The 14,754-nt window shown below is 48.8% G+C and overlaps 1 protein-coding gene across 2 annotated transcripts in view; it reads left to right on the top strand.

Annotated features, from left to right (window-relative positions):
* Positions 1-14,754, top strand: part of CACNB4 (calcium voltage-gated channel auxiliary subunit beta 4) — a 253,164-nt gene that overhangs the window by 189,489 nt on the left and 48,921 nt on the right. For both annotated transcript variants that reach the window (XM_089659472.1, XM_089659478.1), the window contains 2 exons: positions 5,239-5,369; positions 7,441-7,487. In XM_089659472.1, coding sequence (XP_089515598.1) covers positions 5,239-5,369; positions 7,441-7,487 — 178 coding nt within the window. The remainder of the gene's footprint in view (positions 1-5,238; positions 5,370-7,440; positions 7,488-14,754) is intronic.

Raw genomic sequence — 14,754 nt, 5'->3', positions numbered from 1 at the left:
AGGGCTCAGAAAGCAAAGATATACTTACCTAATCCACTGATCCTTCGAGCGCAAGACCAGTCTCCGCTGTTCCCCCCCCCCCCGCATGCTGTGAATGGGCTGTTCCTGACATCATCACACCCATAGACCAGCTCCAGACGTGAGGACTGCTGGAACAGTCCACCGGCAGACATGGGGGGAGTGTGGTTTTCCAGAGAATCGGAAGAATGGGTAAGTACAGCTTTTCCCTGAGCCCCTGGACAAAACAAGCACTTAACCCATGCAGTTCGGGCACAGCCACACTGCAAGGGAAAATAAAAGTTTAACGTTTTGACCAGAGTTCTGATTTAATTGATAGTGTAATACCTCACTTATAAAATCCAAATTCCAAAAAACATCACTTCTATCCAGTCATGCATATACATCTTCATTATAGACCTTATTCTCCAAAAATAATCCATACACATAAACTACTTAATGGGCCCAAAATATAATTTCCGTACTTTTTTTCTTACTGTGTTTTTCTGCCTCCTTGTAATATCTGTGAGCTCTTGACCCTCTTCTTTTCCCTCTCGCTTCTGTTTGGAACAAGTAGTGCACATTAGTTGCGGTCATGTGCACTTTCCTATGCACACTACAAGTGCCATAGTGCATCTAAGGAGCGCGAAAGGGAGGGTGACTACATTCCTCCATACAGTAGGAGGATGGAAAACGAACGTAGCCACCCTCTGACAGGAAGTCAGATCACAAGAGCAAAAGAAGGTACTTTTGTGAATTAAAGTGGAGTTACACCCAAAAGTGGACGCTCCATTTTTCTGCCTCCTCCTCCTCCCCTCCGTTGCCGTATTTGGCACCATTTGGGGGGGGGAGCGGGTACCTGGTTTTCACAGGTACCCACTGCTGGCTCAGTTTGCCGCGGTGAACTGGGCAGAAGCTCGCCCCCGCAGCCCTCTGGGACACTTCCAAGGTCCCAGAGGTCTGCAGCTTTATGCATGCGCAATAGGAGGACGATGGTGAAGCTGCCCTCTGCTGACTTTTAAAATACAGACACTTACCTGTCTCCTGGTCCAATGGTGTCCTCACCATGGCTGGTTTTACCAGCCGCCTTCTCTCCCCATGCTGACATCTTCAGTGTGGGCATCCGGCTGTGACAGCTGGGTGCCCACTGCGCATGCGTGAGAAGTGCTGAGCTTTGTGAATGGCGCCGTAGTCTTCTGGGACCTGTCACGAGTCCCAGAAGACTGCGGGGAGTGAGGGAGGACAACTTCCGCTTCCGATTGCCTAAAAGTGGATGCTCCATTTTTTTGCCGCCTCCTCCCCTCCGTTGCCGCATTTGGCACCATTTGGGGGAAGTGGGTACGTGGTTTTGACAGGTACCCACTTCTGGCTCAGTTTGCTGCAGTGAACTAAGCCGGTAGCTCGCCCCCGCAGTCCTCTGGGACACTTCCAAGGTCCCAGAGGTCTACAGCCCAATTTCAAAGCACAGTGCGCTTTATGCATGCGCAATAGGAAGACAACAGTGAAGCTGCAAGGCTTCAATGCTAGTTTCCCATAACCAGCACCAGACAGGTGATTGAAGAATCGGCTCGGGGTTAGGACACTGCTGGATCCCTGGACAGGTGTGTGTCCTAATATTAAAAGTCAGCAGCTACAATATTTGTTGCTTCTGACTTTTCTTTTTTTTTTTTTTTTTTTTTTTTTTTAGCGGTGGTGGGGGCCGGAACTCCGTTTTAGGAACACATACTTGAATAGAATTTTTTTTAGATTTTTTTTAAAGCATGTCATTTCACGATAACACAATATCAGGACTCAGGCTCTTGTTTCTCCTCCTGCACTGCATTATAGGTTCATTGATGAGTTGCTTCACTAACCAATGGACTGTTGAAGAGGTTAGAGGGAGAATTTTGAGCTAAAGCTGCTATTTACAGTATTCAAATTTCTGGATTTCCCATCTCCTGGGGCAATGAGGAAACTATCTTAAAGCAAATCACGTGTCTTGCTCATGAACTGCAAAGTTTTGCTCTAGCCATAGTCTTTTTTCCTTAATTTTTCCTTTGCTTCCCCACTGCTCCATTCAGCTACCCATGGCAAAGAAAATACTATGTATTTCTAGTATGTCGGAGCATATGACTCCTTCTTTGTGACCACACGGGGCTAATCAGTCAAGAAGGTGCAAGCCTTAACAGCCGGCTTCCCACACTGCGCTGCACAATGGCTGCTCTGGGGACACAAAGGCCAGCCCAGGTGAGGACAGCACTGGATCCCTGGACATGTGTCTTTATTTTTAAACGTTAGCTTCTACAGTATTTATAGCTGCTGACTTTTAATATTTTAAAAAGTGACTCGAGAACCACTTTAAAGTGTTACTAACCCCAGGACCCTGCATTCACTATATCTGGTCTCCCACAGTACACATAACATGGAAGAGCAATTATTTCAGTAAATATAAATTGCTAAATACCTTTTTTCATCAGCAGTATATAGCAGTCTTGTGACTTCTACCAGTGTCCAGCTGAGCACTGGTTAAAGTTTGTAGGAGTTTTCATTTTGCTCTAGGAGGATGCAGAACCCCTGACCTTTGTCTGGAGAGTGCCGATTGGCCCTGTGCTGATTACATGCACTATCCCAAGAAAAAAAAAAAAACCTCTTCAGCAATACACACCAAACTGAGCATGTGCAGAGTGACTCCACAGGATATGTCTTATCAGGAGATCGGAGGGGGACAGTAGAAGAAGGGGAGGATCAGAGAAGTCAGGATCAAACAGCATTTTTACACAGTGCAGAGGATTTACCCCTTAGGTTTCACAGTGAGTATAACAAACACAGTTTACTGCATATACAGACTGATTTTACTGTTGTGGGTTTAATAACACTTTAAAGCGGAGTTCCAGCTGAAAACAAAAATAAAAGTCAGCAGCTACAAAAACTGTAGCTGCTGACTTTTAAAATACAGACACTTACCTGTCCCTCGGTCCAGCGGTGTCCTCCCCACGGCTGGTTTTACTGGCCGTGTTCTCTCCCGGCGCCGGCATCTCCAGTGTGGGCACCCGGCTGTGACAGCTGGGTGCCCACTGCGCATGCGTGAGAAGCGCTGCGATTTGTGAATAGCCCCATAGTCTTCTTGGACCTGTCACGAGTCCCAGAAGACTATGGGGAGAGAGTGAGGGAGGACACTTGGGCAACCACAGCGGAAGTGGGAGCGGGTACCTGTCAAATTCGGGTAACCGCTCCCTTCCGCTCCCCAAAGATGCTAATCCTTAATGGGGAGCAGGGGACAAGGGTTTAAAGCGGACCTCCCCCTTTTTCCTGCTTTAAGTTCTCTGAATACCAATGACATCACACAGCTTCAGACCTATTGGAAGCCAACAATCACTATGACAATCCCGGTCCTCGGGGCCTCCTCTGTAACACGTCACCGGAAAGGGCTTACTCAATGTATGCTGTATGTGTTTCATCTCTACAAGTAAGCCCTTTCAGGTGAAATGCGTTAGCAAGGAAGTCCCGAGGGCAGGGATTGTCATAGTGATTGTTTGCTTCAAATAAAATGAAACCTGTGTAACATCATTGGTTTGTGGAGCGTTTCTGCCTTCTGTTCATGAGTTAAAGCATGGGTGGCTCCATGAATCACCTGAACCAGCATAGAGGGCACAGAGGGAGTATCCAGAGTTGAGAGTAGAGGAGATTTTTCCTACACACCCCTTGAAGTGCCATATGGTGAAGTTAGAAGCCTATTCCAACAAAATTTCTGTAGAGGCAAAATATTTTTTTTAGTGGTAAAAGTAAGATGACCTTTTCATGGGGCATAGAGCTGGGTGAATAATTAAAATTACATTTTCATGGGGCATAGAGCTGGGTGAATTATTAAAATTACATTTCTATGGGGCATAGAGCTGGGTGAATTATTAAAATTACATTTCCATGGGGCATAGAGCTGGGTGAATTATTAAAATTACATTTCTATGGGGCATAGAGCTGGGTGAATTATTAAAATTACATTTCCATGGGGCATAGAGCTGGGTGAATTATTAAAATTACATTTCCATGGGGCATAGAGCTGGGTGAATTATTAAAATTGCATTTTCATGGGGCATAGAGCAGACATCCCACCAAATGAGAACTTGTATCCAGCAACTGTTTTCAGGGCTGTCTACAGATCACCTATAGGAAAGGCAACTTACCAGAATTTAAAAAAAAATACAAAAAAAATGGGAACGCTACATGATTTGTGGGTGTGATAGTAAAGACATGTTTCATGTTGAAAGCGGAAGTGATGTAACATTCTTTCTTCAAAAGTGACTGCAGAGCTCAATCTCACTCCCATGAACACTAAGTCCTGTGAAGACTGAGATTGAGCTCTGCAGTCACTTTGGCAGCAGTTGTTGTTTCATTCCAGGTCACAGTCCTGCACAATGTTCTTTTTGTCTCTTTCAGTCAGTTGACCATGTTGACTATATATGCCATCATAACCTTTGATACTGTACCTCACGACACGGAAAATTAATTGGCAACTGCATTCACAGAGGCATCAGCTAACTGGGCACCAACAATTTTCCCTCTTTGAAGCTCAGTAAGCTCTGACATGACTCCATATTACTAGCAGTGAATGACAAAAGTGAGGCTTCCCACTTGCTAGCTAGGTGTCTCATCATACAGCAGAACCAAAAAGAATATTACATCACCTCCGCTTTCAATGCAAAACATGTTGGTACTTTCACACCTGCAAATCATGTAGTGTTTCCATTTTTTTGTCCATCTCCTGCACAACAGACATTAGTAATAATTTATTTATTTATTTCAGGTACTTATATAGCGCTGTCATTTTACGCAGCACTTTACATATATATTATACATTCACATCAGTCCCTAACCCTCAAGGGATGTACAATCTAAGGTCCGTAGCTCACATTCATGCATACACATACTAGGGCCAATTTAGACAGGACCCAATTCACCTACCAGCATGTTTTTGAAGTGTGGGATTAAACCGGAGTACCTGGAGGAAACCCATGCAGGCACAGGGAGAACATGCAAACTCCAGGAAGGAGGTGCCGTGGCTGGGATTTGAACCAACGACCCTAGTACTGCCAGGCGGAAGTGCTAACCATTTAGAAACTGTGCTGCCCATAATAATGGGTCCCATTCATACCCCATTCAATAGGAGGCACTTTAGCCCCTTCCATCCTCCACAGAATATGTATATATGGTTGTACATGTATGCAAAATATGAAATATTTTACTGCAAACTATTCACATTTTTAGAAATACAACAATGACTGGTGGATTGGGCGTTTGGTTAAAGAAGGCTGTGAAATCGGCTTCATTCCAAGTCCTTTGAGGCTGGAGAATATACGAATACAGCAAGAACAGAAGAGGGGACGATTTCATGGAGGGTGAGTAATCAGAACATTTTGGATTAAGTGCTGATTTTAGAGACACTGCAGAGAAAAACAATTAGCTGTACTAAAAGTAGAACTAGACGCAATAGCAAAATGACTGTCACTGTTATTAGCACTGCAGTTTTTATTTTTCTGAGACCCCCCTACAATATAGTTTTATACCCTTTTGATACTTCCAGAGATTCAATCCATCTATGGGCAGGCTGATTGGACCCAAGTCAATCCATCAATCAATCAATGTGGGTACAATCAGCCTGTCAGATTTTTTTCATGCAATTACTTGCGGCTATAACCACTGGCAGTAATCATTGTGCTCTCCTGGCCGGGAAGGCTCCCCTTGCCCCCCTGCCAACAGAACACAACAGCATTGTGGGAGGCATTCCCCCATCAACACTGACTGCTGATAGGGGAATCAAGCATTTTTGTTTCCTTCCACCATAGATAAATCGATTCATTTATGGCTTGCCTTAGATAGATATTTTTGCAAATGGGCTCTCCTTCTCCGCTCAGCGCTGTGGTGTCCCCGAGCTCCACATAGTGGTGTATTTAGGTTTTGTGCTGCCCAAAGCAACACAACCCCCCCCCCCCCCCACCCCCTGCGACCCATTCCTTCCCGCACACCACAGCCCTACAGTCCTCAGACCCCCCATCCCGGGAGAGAAGGAGAGACACTCACCATCACAGCTCCAGAATCCCGGCTCCCTTCCCGGAGTCTTAGGGCCACTACCTTGGCTCCCCTCACTCCGTTCTTCCATCTGCCGTCCAGCCCCAGTGCCCCTCGGAGCCTCCTCGGCGTGATGCAGGACAGCCAGTGTCCTTTCTTCCACGGAGTGGTGTCGCCCCTTTGAAAAATGCCGCCCAAGGCGAATGCCTTGTGTACCACGCGGCACATATGCCCCTGGCTCCACGCCAACCACTGACATCTTCAGTAAGTCTGCTTCTGGGTATCGATCTCCAGCTGTTCTCATTTGCCGGGCTGAGTTCAGTCATCTTGCCATTGCCGAAATTGTACACTGAGCTGTACAGGTGCAGCACAGTGTACAGTGCAGATAGGCAGGCAAGCAAATTTTATGCTGAAGAGACATAGGGCTGGATTTACTGAAGACAAATAGATTGTGCACTTTAAAAGAACAGTCGCTTTAGAGCTTAGTGAATGAGATGAAGCTTCATTTTGCAAAGAATACGCAATCGCATGCAAGGAAAATAAAGTAACAGCATTTTTGCTTGCACAGGATTGGATGATGAAAGTCAGCAGAGCTTGTCCTCATTTTCTAAGCTCTGGAGCAACTGAACTTGCAAAGTGCACAGTCTATTTGCCTTTAGTAAATCAACCCCATAGTATCTCTTGTGCATTAAAAATCCTGCTGGTTTGTAATTTTATTTATTTTTTGGTATTAAAGTTCCAAAGGCAGACAGTTACCAGAATACAATATTTTTTGCTCTAGTGGTCTTTTAAAGGGGAACTAAACTCTGCCCTTTACCTGCCTTTTTTAGCACAGTTTCCAAAGGACTAGTCACCAGTATTGCCCATGGTCTTTCTGAAGCTATTCTTTTCCTGATTGCTGGCTTACCATGCCTTGTTCTGCATTATGTCTCTGTGTGGAAGTGGCCATCTTAGTGGAGGCAGGGCTTCACTTCCTCATGTTAGAGCCTCCAGCAAGGAGAACAGTGAGTGCAGTAGTGAAATCACCAAATCTCACACCAAATCTTCTGAGACCAGCAGTCAGAGGCAGCAGTGCCTTAGATCTCACAGGTCAGATATAAAGCTATGAGGCCATAGGCACAAGAGCACTTGGGTCCACCAACATACCAGAAAGTAGTTTCAGGAGAAATTCCAGACAAAAGTGCATTTTCAGGGTACAAAGTCGGCAAAATTGACGTCTCTAGGTGATTAATAAAAAGTTAATAGGAAGCCACAGAGTGATTAAGACCACCATACTTCACTTATAGTTCCATTAAAATATTAGTTTGGATGTACGTAGCTGTGAACAACCTTTGAAATGTATTGCACATTACAGATAATTTGCTTGACTGGTTTAACCATAAAATTGTTTATTTCCAACAGTAAATCAAGTGGCACATCTTCATCAAGTCTCGGGGAAATGGTATCGGGTACGTTTCGATCAACCCCTCCATCTGCTGGTGAGACTTCTCAGGCAATGCATTTAGATGTGATTAAAGACTGGCCACACACCCCCCACGTTGTGTGTCCTCAACCATACCTTTGCTGGAGTGATAGCCTACAACTCAAGCGAACTGTGTAAAATTCAATCGATTCCATTCAATGTCATCTCTACAGTTGTCTGTCTGGCAGTCTGCCCATAGTTATCAATGTCCTCAACAACGCATATATTCTGCAGTACGTTTAATTATTACATCTATTTATAGATAACACAGCCTTAGAATAACCCCAATTTTTGTAGCTGTGATGATTTCAGAGTTTTAAATAGGGTTTGGAATATTAACCCCCAACTTAGTTAAAAAAAAATTGCACATGCTAATAAGACCTTTAATGAATGCTAATATTTTGTGAACACTGGTAACCATTCGAGATGGGTTATCCCACCATTTGCCGCAATTACCATTTGTGGATTTTGCTTCAATTGGCGAACGTCCACCCATTTGACTGCATATAGCTAATATACCAGCTTACACTTCAGTTATCTGTTAGATTTTAAATTTAACTTTTTCTAAATCCAGTAGCAAGTTTATAGTTAATGGGGAACACTGCCAGCTCTGGGGTATCCGTCACAGAACACAGAGCCCCCTTCACCTGTACACACATTCTCCAGTCTGTTATTAATCAAGGACTGGAGCACAGCTCTTTCCTGCCCAGCATGGTACTGCCTGCACTCTGAAGTGGTTGTAAACCTCTGACATAAAAAAACTAACAAGGTATATCCCTCTATAGTGGGTACGTGCCTCAATCCAAAGCATCAAGCTCAATTTCTGTCTGCTGTCTCGTTCCTTTGCTATCTGCATGAGATATTTCTGACAGGTTGTGCCAATTCCAAGTAATTGAGAGGGACAGGGGGGGGGCCTCCAGCATACAGCAGGTGATTGACAGTTCAGCTGTGCAAAGGGTGTCCGATCCCTCCACCCAGGTCTCAGATTACACTCAGATGTCCTCTCTGAGCTGTGCAATATGTGACGTCACATCCTCACCCCCTGCTTTCTGAAATCTCAGACAAGCAGTATAAATTCTGTACTTTGAATGGATGTAGAGAACAGATGGCTGCAGATAAACAGGTATGACCTACGTTAGAGGATTTGTTTCTTCTCTGTGTTTCTCCTGTGGCTATGTCAAGGTCCTACCTTTTCCCAGAGGTTATGTTACTCCATGTGCTAGCATCCATCTTGGATTTCTGCTGAGCATGATGGGAATCTTTTATGCCTTCAGGTCTCTGAGGTCCATCCCCCAGAGGGGTGTGGCTGAGTACATATAAGCCTGGGATCTGCACATGCTCTTTGCACTTGTGTCTTGTGTCTTTGTCTTGCTACAGCTCTGTGTATATGCTCGTGACTCTTCTGGTATTCTGACTCGGCTTGTGACTAAGACCATTCTCTGTGTTTCCCTTTGATCTGACCTTCCGTTGCTGAACCCGGCCCGTGACCTGTGATTCTCTGTCTACTGTTCTGTACTGTTTTGTCCCGTTGTTATTGACCCGGCTTGTCTGACTACGCTATTGTCATTCTCACCAACTACACGCCATTGGCGGCGGCCATTACCGCAGCTGGGGTGTCTCGGGGGCCGCGACCTGGTCCCTGGTTGCGTCAAGTCCATCCCCACCATCAGGGGCCCTGGTGAAGGGCAGCCTGGGACTTAGACTCCGCGCCCTGAGGGACTTCAGTCTGTTGGTGGTGGTTGTCGTCAGCCAGTGCGTTACCCTGCCACTAGGCCTACCTGTCCGTTCCACAGCCCTGCCCTGACATTACACAAGTGCCATGAATCCTGACGGTGCAGGTACGCCTTCACTTCCTATGTTGGTTGCCAGACTGGATCAACAGGATCTCCTGTTGGATCAGTTCGCTCAGGCGTTGCAAACTCTGCTGGCACGCACCGCGCACCTTACTCCTGGTGTTATTAGGCCGGTTGTCACTCCGGTGGTCGCTCCCGCTGCTGTTCCGCTTGCTGTGCCTACCGCCGCGGCTGATGCGGCACCCGCGGTGTCCAGAGGTATGACCGGTTCAGCCCCTCTTCCACAGCGCTTTGGGGGTGAGCCGAGTCAGTGTCGTGGGTTCCTTAACCAGGTGGGGATTTACTTTGAATTAATCCCCTACGCTTTTCCGACTGAGAGGTCAAAGGTGGGTTTCCTCATCTCACTACTCTCAGACAAGGCCTTGGCCTGGGCGAATCCCTTATGGGAGAGGAATGACCCAGTGATTCACGAGTTTTCCGGTTTTGTCGATGCCTTCCGTAGGGTATTCGATGTACCGGCTCGCTCCGCCTCGGCTGCCAAGCTGCTCATGTCTATGCATCAGGGTTCACGGACCGTGGCCGAGTACGCCATAGAGTTTCGTACCCTGGCAGCAGAGGTGGGTTGGAACAATGAGGCTCTGGTGGCTGCGTTTTCTCAGGGTCTTTCTGATGCATTGAAGGACGAGATCGCAGCCAAGGAATTGCCTGTGGAGCTGGAAGCACTAATTTCCTTCCTGATCCTGATTGATACCAGGCTCAGGGAGAGGCCTTCACTCAAGGAACGCCTGCGGAGGCCTTCCAATCGACTGGCACCTGCGTTTTCTATCCCACCCATTCCTCCCTCTCCTCCCACGCCTCCTGGGGATATATTGTCTGGTGGTGAGCCCATGCAGCTGGGGTTTGCTCGCCTTTCCGAGGGGGAGCGGGCCGCTCGGCGTCGGGAGGGTCGCTGCCTGTACTGTGGTCTTGATGGGCACTTTCGGCAGTCCTGTCCGGTCCGTCCGGGAAACGCTCGCACCTGAGATCCTGTCGGGGACAGATCTTGGGTGGAGTCTCCTCGTCCCCGGCGTTCCGCAGAGATAAGCCACTGATCACCGTTGTCCTCTCTTGGGCGGAGGGCTCGGTGACGGCCCAGGCGTTGGTAGATTCTGGGGCTGGCGGGTTGTTTATGGACAGCTCGTTTGCTGCCCAGCACTCCATTCCCCTGCAGGCTCGAGTTACCCCATTGGTTCTCGAGGCGATAGATGGCAGGCCCCTGCAACCACCGCAGGTTACCCACGAGACTATGCCAGTTGAAGTAGCTATTGGGGCTGTTCACAGGGAGTTGGCCTGTTTCCAGGTGATTTCTTCTCCGCACTATTCGGTGGTTTTGGGGTATCCCTGGCTCCAGATGCACAATCCAACCTTCAATTGGCAAACTGCCGAGATTCTCTCGTGGTCTCCACAGTGTGGGGCCGGGTGCATCCGTGGGCCGGTTAAGGTGTTGTGTGCCTCCTCGGACTCTGCATTGCCCACGGATTATGGGGAGTACCAGGACGTGTTTGATAAGGTACGCGCTGGTGCCTTACCTGCTCATCGTCCTTACGACTGCGCCATATCCTTGCAACCCGGTGCCACTCCTCCGCGTGGCAGGGTGTATCCTCTCTCGGTTGCGGAGAATAAGGCCATGGAGGAGTACGTTGCGGATGCGCTTTCCCGGGGGCACATTCGTAAGTCTACTTCCCCAGCAGGAGCGGGCTTTTTCTTTGTAAAGAAGAAGGGTGGTGAATTGAGACCTTGCATCGATTATAGGGGTCTCAATCGAATCACCACTAAGAATGCATACCCGATTCCCTTGATTACTGAGTTGTTCGACCGCCTTAAGGGGGCAACAGTCTTTACCAAACTTGACCTTAGGGCGGCGTACAACCTCGTACGGATCAAACAGGGGGATGAGTGGAAGACCGCGTTTAACACCAGAACCGGTCACTACGAATACCTGGTGATGCCCTTCGGGTTGTGTAACGCGCCTGCAGTTTTTCAGGAATTCATAAATGATGTCCTTCGTGACTTGTTGCAGCAGTGCGTGGTAGTTTACTTGGATGACATCCTGGTTTACTCTGCCTCCATGGAGTCCCATATCCAGGATGTCAAGCAGGTGCTGCAACGATTACGTGAGAACGAACTTTTTTGTAAACTTGAGAAGTGCGAATTCCATCGATCCCAAGTTGCCTTTTTAGGCTACATCATTTCTGCGGAGGGATTCTCCATGGACCCTCAGAAGGTTTCGGCAGTTCTGCAGTGGCCTCGTCCCAATGGCCTTCGGTCCATTCAGCGCTTTTTGGGTTTTGCCAACTACTATCGGAAATTCATCAGGAATTTCTCCACGCTGGCAAAACCTCTCTCAGACCTAACCAAGAAGGGCAGCAATCCTCACGAGTGGCCATCCGAGGCCATCGTAGCTTTTGAGGCTCTGAAATCCGCCTTCGCTTCGGCTCCGATACTGTCTCATCCCAATCCTGGATTGCCCTTCGTCCTTGAGGTTGATGCATCCGAGACAGGAGTAGGCGCTCTCCTGTCTCAACGTCGGTCGCCCGATGGACCCCTACTTCCCTGTGGGTTCTACTCCAGGAAGCTTTCCTCTGCAGAGTGCAACTACCAGATTGGAGATAGGGAGTTGTTGGCAATCATTCTGGCTCTCAAGGAATGGAGGCACCTGCTCGAGGGCTCCGCAGTTCCGGTCCTCATTCTTACCGATCATAAGAACCTGACTTATCTTTCGGAGGCCAAAAGATTGACACCCCGTCAGGCCAGATGGGCCTTGTTCTTGTCGCGGTTCAACTATGTGGTCTCCTATTTGCCTGGTTCCAAGAATGTCAGGGCTGATGCATTATCGCGGCAATACTCTGAGTTGTCCAGGGAGGACTCTGAGCCAACCTCGGTCATACCTCCGGATCATATCCTGGCTGCCATTCGTACCAGTCTGACTTCTCCCCTTGGGGAGCAGATTTTGGCGGCTCAAACTGACGCTCCTCCCGAGAGACCGGAGGGTAGATGTTTTGTACCCGAGGGGTTGCGCACCCGTCTGCTGCGTACCTACCATAACTCCAAAACTGCCGGGCATCCGGGGAGGAACCAGTTGTCTTGGGTCGTCTCTCGGTTGTTCTGGTGGCCAACTCTCCGTGCCGACATCGCCTCTTATGTAGCGGCATGTTCGATCTGTGCCCAGAATAAATCTCCACGGCATCTTCCAATGGGTCTTCTGCAACCCATTCCCAATGCGGAGCGTCCTTGGTCACACCTGGGCATGGACTTTATTGTAGACCTCCCTGTGTCTCGGGGCCATACGGTCATCCTCATGGTCGTCGATCGTTTTTCCAAAATGTGCCATTGTATTCCACTCAGGAAATTACCAACAGCGCAAGAACTGGCCACGGTCTTTTCCAGGGAGATTTTTCGCCTGCATGGGTTGCCCAAGGTGATTGTCTCGGACCGCGGGAGTCAGTTCGTGTCCAGATTCTGGCGCGCCTTCTGCTCCCAGTTGGGCATTAGTCTCTCCTTTTCTTCAGCCTACCACCCGCAGTCCAATGGGGCTGCGGAGCGTTCCAATCAGGCCTTAGAACAATTCCTTCGGTGTTATATCTCGGACCATCAGGACGATTGGGCCGATCTCCTGCCTTGGGCTGAGTTTGCCAGGAACTCAGCGGTCAACTCCTCCTCCGGGATGTCCCCCTTCATGGCCAACTATGGGTACCAACCCGCGGTATTACCTGAGAGGTTCTCACCACAGGACATTCCGGCTGTGGAGAACCATCTTGCTGCCCTGCGTTCTTCATGGGGGCAGATCCAGAGGGCTTTGAGGGACTCGGCTCAGCGTCAGAAGTTCCAGGCTGATCGCAGACGGTTGCCCGCTCCTTCATACCAGGTCGGCGATCGGGTGTGGTTGTCTACTCGTAACCTCAATCTTCGGGTGCCCACACCCAAACTAGCTCCCCGTTTTGTCGGTCCTTTTCGCATTCTCCGCAAGGTGAATCCGGTGGCCTATGCCCTTGCCCTTCCACCTGGGATGCGGATCTCCAATATCTTTCATGTATCACTGTTGAAACCTCTGATCTGCAATCGCTTCACTACCTCTCTGCCTCGGCCCCGTCCCATTCGGGTTGACGGTCATGAGGAGTATGAGGTGAGCCGGATCCTGGACTCTCGATTGGTGCGCGGCCGATTACAGTTCCTGGTTCATTGGCGCGGTTATGGTCCCGAGGAGCGTTCCTGGGTTCCTTCCGCGGATGTCCATGCTCCTGCCCTCCTCCACGCGTTTCATACCCGCTTTCCTCAGAAACCTTTTGTTGAGCCGCGGAGGGGGAGGGGCCCTTGAGGAGGAGGTACTGTCAAGGTCCTACCTTTTCCCAGAGGTTATGTTACTCCATGTGCTAGCATCCATCTTGGATTTCTGCTGAGCATGATGGGAATCTTTTATGCCTTCAGGTCTCTGAGGTCCATCCCCCAGAGGGGTGTGGCTGAGTACATATAAGCCTGGGATCTGCACATGCTCTTTGCACTTGTGTCTTGTGTCTTTGTCTTGCTACAGCTCTGTGTATATGCTCGTGACTCTTCTGGTATTCTGACTCGGCTTGTGACTAAGACCATTCTCTGTGTTTCCCTTTGATCTGACCTTCCGTTGCTGAACCCGGCCCGTGACCTGTGATTCTCTGTCTACTGTTCTGTACTGTTTTGTCCCGTTGTTATTGACCCGGCTTGTCTGACTACGCTATTGTCATTCTCACCAACTACACGCCATTGGCGGCGGCCATTACCGCAGCTGGGGTGTCTCGGGGGCCGCGACCTGGTCCCTGGTTGCGTCAAGTCCATCCCCACCATCAGGGGCCCTGGTGAAGGGCAGCCTGGGACTTAGACTCCGCGCCCTGAGGGACTTCAGTCTGTTGGTGGTGGTTGTCGTCAGCCAGTGCGTTACCCTGCCACTAGGCCTACCTGTCCGTTCCACAGCCCTGCCCTGACAGGCTAGTCACTTCACTGGGTATATGTAAGAGCTTACAACCACTTTAATAAGACACCTGTTGCTTTCTTCAAGATGCAAAACTCAAGGTAGATAGGTGCCAGGGAACCCACCCTCTCTTTCCCTGGCCAGACTCCACAGCCCTGAACCACAGGATCCCAGACTCCTTTTATCTTCCTCTGTAGGCATACACCACACCAACCTGTCCCAACCTAGAAAGCAAGTATATGTCATTTCACACCATACTTCGGCTCTCTGGGGATGTTTGGTGCAGTAGTTATTGTTCTTTTTATAGCAACATTTTATTGAATCTCTAGATCAGGTCTTGAAAAAGCCGCTCGCCCGCTCGCCAAATGCGAGGAGTAATTCCTCTGTGGCAAGCGGCTGCGAGTGGCAAGCACAGATGAAGAAGCATGGAGCAACTGCACATGCGCTCCAAGCCTCATTGTGAAGCCGAGTTCCGGTTT

Source organism: Staurois parvus, unplaced genomic scaffold (genome assembly GCF_062004578.1).
Source record: "Staurois parvus isolate SC_StPar_1 unplaced genomic scaffold, SC_StPar_1.0 ptg000031l, whole genome shotgun sequence".
NCBI lineage: Eukaryota > Metazoa > Chordata > Amphibia > Anura > Ranidae > Staurois > Staurois parvus.
Note: the sequence above shows the minus strand (reverse complement) of the source record. Positions and strands in the feature narration are given on the sequence as shown.